The sequence below is a fragment of the Triticum dicoccoides genome, chromosome 2A (genome assembly GCF_002162155.2).
Source record: "Triticum dicoccoides isolate Atlit2015 ecotype Zavitan chromosome 2A, WEW_v2.0, whole genome shotgun sequence".
Taxonomy (NCBI): Eukaryota; Viridiplantae; Streptophyta; class Magnoliopsida; order Poales; family Poaceae; genus Triticum; species Triticum dicoccoides.
This window is the reverse complement of record NC_041382.1, coordinates 615,381,667-615,386,822: the sequence shown is the minus strand read 5'-3', so window position 1 is coordinate 615,386,822 and position 5,156 is coordinate 615,381,667. Positions and strand designations below refer to the sequence as shown.

Below are 5,156 nucleotides of genomic sequence, written 5' to 3'. Positions count from 1 at the left end.
GGCGGCGGCGGTGATCCCCGGCAACGGCCCCGATGCCGCCCCATGCGTCGCCCCGCGAGACATCACGTCGTTGTATAAATTCGAATGCATCATCTACCCAATTATGCGACCGATTTTGTTGACGGTACTTGTTCGTCTAGTACTGAACAATACTGCCCATTTAATAAACTGTTTTTCAGTTATCCCAAATTGATGTAATTCACAACTTGTTCCCGCCTGATGAAATCAACATGATAGCCATATAGCCTTATAGGTGCAAACGGAATGGATTCAACCAGAGCAGCGGGAGAAAACAACATCAGCACCAGGATGAAACCAAAAGGCGACTGCTTTAATGTCAACAGTAGTAACAAATGTGACTTTCTTAACTACACATAAGAATGTTGCTTGTCAAGCATCAAAGATGTACACAACCGAGCACCTGTCCTGGGAGCAATGTGTATATACAGAGACGGCAGACTTTACACACGAGGCACACTACACACTTGGGAGGGATGAAAGAAACAAGGAAGGAAGCAAGCAAGCACGGATCAACACTTCATTCACTCTTGCTCCATTTGTGAAACAGGAACGTTTTTGCTTCAGGCCCCGAAGCATCCCATGACTTTCTTGGGAGAGTTGCCGGTGGCGCGGTACTTGGCGGCCATCTCCTCGGCCTTGAGGAGTTCCTCCCCTTTCTTTGCCTCGACCATCGCTCTCTTCTCTTCGGCCTCCTTGTGAATCATTGCCGCCTTGTTCTTCATCTTCTCGGCGTATTCCGCCTTCTTCTTTTCCAATTGCTCCTGAATGTGTGCACAGTTACAAGATTTAGTTTGCGGGATGGCATACCAAGAGAGAGCGCAATGTTCAGAATTGCAGATGGATATTCACAACTGTACAGTAATGGGTTTCATCCTTTGATGTAATAATATGCAAAGAATGGTAACGATGAAAGTACCTCAATCTTCTTCAGTTGAGCTTCTATGTTTGCTTTCTTGGTGTTCTCCCATGAGAGAATAGCGGATACCTTTTTAGTAGCCCTGTGACATTGATGCGAAAATTTTATATTAATGAATGTATTCAACAACATAAACAACATAGTTTACTTATAAGTATACAACTTCTTCATTTTCTTCAAAATGACATAGCTTCTTTCATGATATCTGTTGGTAGTTGCGCTGTAGGTGTTCTTGTTATTGTTTAAATTAGACGGGTTGACATATCCTCAGTATCTAGGAGTAAGACTAGACATATTACTAAGATGAAGCTTTATATAGGTTCTGTTTCCTAGTTGAAACCATTAAAGTGGCTAAAGGGCCCCTTTGAGATATGTACATGCACATCCAAAATAACAGATTAGTGATAAATCTACCATACAATTAAAAAAGCATACTAGCTAATTTATGAATGGATGAATATGAATAGGAGTAATATACTTGTTCTCAGCCTTTGTCTTCTCATTCTCCTCCCATGCTTTAATTAAAGAGTTCCTCTTCTCACTTTCCACCCTTGCAAGAGCGAGGTCTGCATAGCGAGTTTTCAGGTAGTTTGTTAGCATAGTTGTACTCTATGATAAGAGGAGAAGTCAAATTATTCAGTAATTACCTCTGTCATTTGAGCCGCCGTGTGCAGCCTTCTCGTCTGTGGGTTTCTCAGCAACAGGTTCATCTGCAACCTCTGGTAAGCAGAAAATGTAGAAGTATCTTATGAGCCAGAGTTGATGCGTTATTATTTGATATGCGAGCAATTAAGCAGCAAGAAGCTAGCATATGTCTGTACAATGTTAACTGATTTTTAATACCCACTCGTGTCGCGAGCATTACGTAATCCATACTTGAGAAGTTAACTTCCATCGCGTCCATCGCTTACTTACTTACTTACTTACGAAGCCTTTTATCCCAAACAAGTTGGGGTAGGCTAGATATGAAACCCTTTCACAAGGACTTCCCAGGAGGTCACCCATCCTAGTACTACTCTCACCCAAATGGGTTTCATACCCAAAAGACTGGCTAGTTTTTACGTTGGCTCGCCAAGCCTATCACAACCCTTAGATATGAAACCCTTTCACGAGGACTTCCTAGGAGGTCACCCATCCTAGTACTATTCTCGCTCAAATGGGTTTCATACCTATGGGACTGGCTAGTTTTTACGTTGGCTCGCCAAGCCTATCACAACCCTCCTCCTTTACCCGGGCTTGGGACCGGCCATCGCGTCCATCGCTACTAAGATCTTATATGATGATGACTTGTATAGGACTTACCTTATTATCTGAACGTGTCCATCCACAAACGCAAACAGAGTAGGATAGAAAGCTACTTACAGTCCTTCTGGATAAAGGAATGGCTAACAATGTCATCATACACTAAACTTTCCGCATCCAATGCACAGTTTTATGAATATCCTTGACTCACACTCCAGCATGGTCATAATTCTGAGGACTACTAGGTGCAAACTTACTTGTCTCTACTCTTATAAAAAACAGAGTTGGTGATGATGGTGTGCCTGCCATCCTACAATATAGGCCGTCCGATTTATATCTGACAGATAGGAAGGAAACTATGGCAATTTTGCAAAAAGATACCCACACCCCTGTCCACATTTGCAAATAAGGCTTTTCCTCGTTCATCCTTTTCTCTCACAAGATAAACTACTCATACAAATGCATCTTGATGTTCCGTGCAGCGCACGGGCATCTTGCTAGTATGGTTAAAAGCTTGTCGCTAATTAGCCCTGCAGTTTCTTCCAATTTTGCTATTTACTCGCATTGTGTTTGGTTTTTTCGAGGGTAGGGGAGCATGCTGTGATTGAGTGCCAAACCAGAGAAGAACTATCATAGACAGGTATACTTACTTCATGTTTATCCATTTCATAACAGTAATACGGTCCCACCATATGTTGAATTTCCATGGGATCAACCTATAGACATGGTAGTGCATCTATCATCTATGATGACTTAGAGCAGCAACAGAAAAACCGAACGATCTTTTCCAACTATGCAAGCAACTGAACTAGTGAACATTTATAGCATAGTAGTGCATCTATCATCTATGATGACTTAGAGCAGCAACAGAAAGCAACTGCCTGCCTGTCCCAAACTACAATATGTCATTCTTAAATACAATAGCTTTATTCCTACCAAAAGAAGATATGAGAGTTGTTTTTTGTAGCATGATTCCTCGGTTAGTGAGTGCGCGCCTACTGGTTTTATCTGTTCTAAACCAACTACTAGTGCAACACTAACTTCATGTGGCTTTTGTTTCTGTTTGGTTCCTTTTCCCTGAGCACACCATTTTGGACACTTTCTAGGGTGTTAAAGTGAAGCTGAGATTCCTCCCAAAAAGGAAATTGGGATGGATAAGGGTGGGAGGAAGAGAGAAGGGAGAGCAGATGGAGTGAGAGGACAAAGGGATATGGGGGAGTGAGGAATTCAGGAAAGTTCCAATAACTATCTTTTCTCAGTTCCAACCCAAAATATTTTGGCAGACATATTTTCAGTGAAGCTACACATGGCCAGCATCACCTATCTATGTTGTCCTAAGACGCTCTCTATTCTGTTTCATCCAAAACTCAGCAGCACTTCAGGTTCGAAAAAAAAAATCTGCGGCACCATGGTTGAATCCACTGCTTTTTCATAACAAAATCATTTAGAACTTAGGAAAAAAATTCAGACAAACATTTGGGATATTTGTCAGAGCTGTTTGCGGCACCAACCAAGTGTTGATATATTTCGCAAGCAGGCAATTCAGGGAAGAATAACATAGGCGAAAGCGTCCCAAAGTGGCCAAACCACAAACCAAATAACAATTGCAGCTAACACGTAACTAAAATTATCGAATTAATCATACTCTAGGCTAGGTGTTACAACGGGAGCAATAATCATGTCATGCCAGGAAAAGTGAGGAGAGGAAGGGAAAGAAAAAGCAAGGCAAATAATATCCCAGGATCATGGGTACCACAGCCTAGTACTACCGCTACTGTTCATCTCCTAGTAATAACACAGAGGAGAAAGTTGCTCGCTCCTACTAGATCCTAGTCGTAGCACGCCCACCCCTCTTTCCATCATTCAACCATGCCGAAACAAGAGCAAATTTGACTGAAACGGGAGCAAGAAACAGCGGAAAGCAAGCGGCGGGTGACTCACTCTCGACGACGACGAGGGCCTTGGAGTCATCGGCGGGGGGCTTCTCCTCCTCGGCGGCCGGCTCGGGCGCCGGGATGACGGCCTTCTCCTCGGTGACGTCCTTGGCGGGGGCCTCGGGCTCCGCGGCAGGGACGGCCTCCGGCTCCGGCGCCGCCTCCACCTCCACCTTCTTGGGCTCCTCGGCGGCCATGGATGGTGCTGCTAGCTCTCTGTACGTGGTACGTCTGGTGGTGGGCGAGCTGGGCTTAGCTGGGCTGTTGCTGTTGGCGCAGCTGTTGGTGTCGCGGGACTGTGGGAGAGGGAGAGGGTGGGGGCGTACTAATAAGAGCAGAGATCGAGGACGGCAGCGGATGAATGGCTGGCTGGACTATCGATCGGATTGTGTCGACGTGCGGTGTCTGGACAAAGCCGGAGCTGGCGAGGGGCGACGTGGTAGAGTGTATTTTCAGGAGCACTGGAGCAGCAGCAGCCTGCCAATGGGGGGACGGCGTGTTTCTCACGGAAGAGGGCCTCGGATTCCGCTGAATTGGGCAACTGGGCTCCTGCCTGCTTCCCCGGTCCAGGCCCGGATGGCAATATCATACTCCCTCGGGTCTTTTTTAGTTCGCATATAAAATTTGTCTAAAGTCAAGCCTCGTAAAATTTGACCAACTTTATAGAAAAAAATACCAACATTTATAATATGAAATCAATATCAGTAAATGTGTCATGACTTAAATTTCAATATTGTATAACTTTAGCATGGTAGATGGTGATATTTTTTCATATAAATATGGTCAAACTTTATGAAATTCAAGTTCAAACAATTTTCATATGCAGAGTAAAAAGGATCGAAGGGAGTATGTACAATCTTGCTGTAGTTGGTAGGTTGGGTGGTGCTGCCGGCTTCGGCATGACAGTATGGGGTGAAGTGATATGCGGTCGATGCATAGCTTGGCAGCGTCGTCGTCTAGCTATATTCACGGCAAAGTTTGCTCTCGAAATCTGAAGTTATCACGTCTCGCGTGCACAGAACTGTGCACATCAATCCATCTCG

At 44.5% G+C, this 5,156-nt stretch overlaps 1 protein-coding gene across 1 annotated transcript; it reads right to left on the bottom strand.

Annotated features, from left to right (window-relative positions):
• Positions 1-310: 310 nt before the first annotated feature.
• On the bottom strand, positions 311-4,538 carry LOC119355748 (remorin-like). The gene is made up of 5 exons (XM_037622611.1): positions 4,121-4,538; positions 1,585-1,656; positions 1,416-1,503; positions 938-1,019; positions 311-782 (listed from the first exon to the last, which is right to left on the bottom strand). Exons 1-5 carry the CDS (start codon positions 4,308-4,310, stop codon positions 582-584), a joined length of 633 nt encoding a protein of 210 aa, XP_037478508.1. The 5' UTR covers positions 4,311-4,538; the 3' UTR covers positions 311-581.
• Positions 4,539-5,156: the final 618 nt, after the last annotated feature.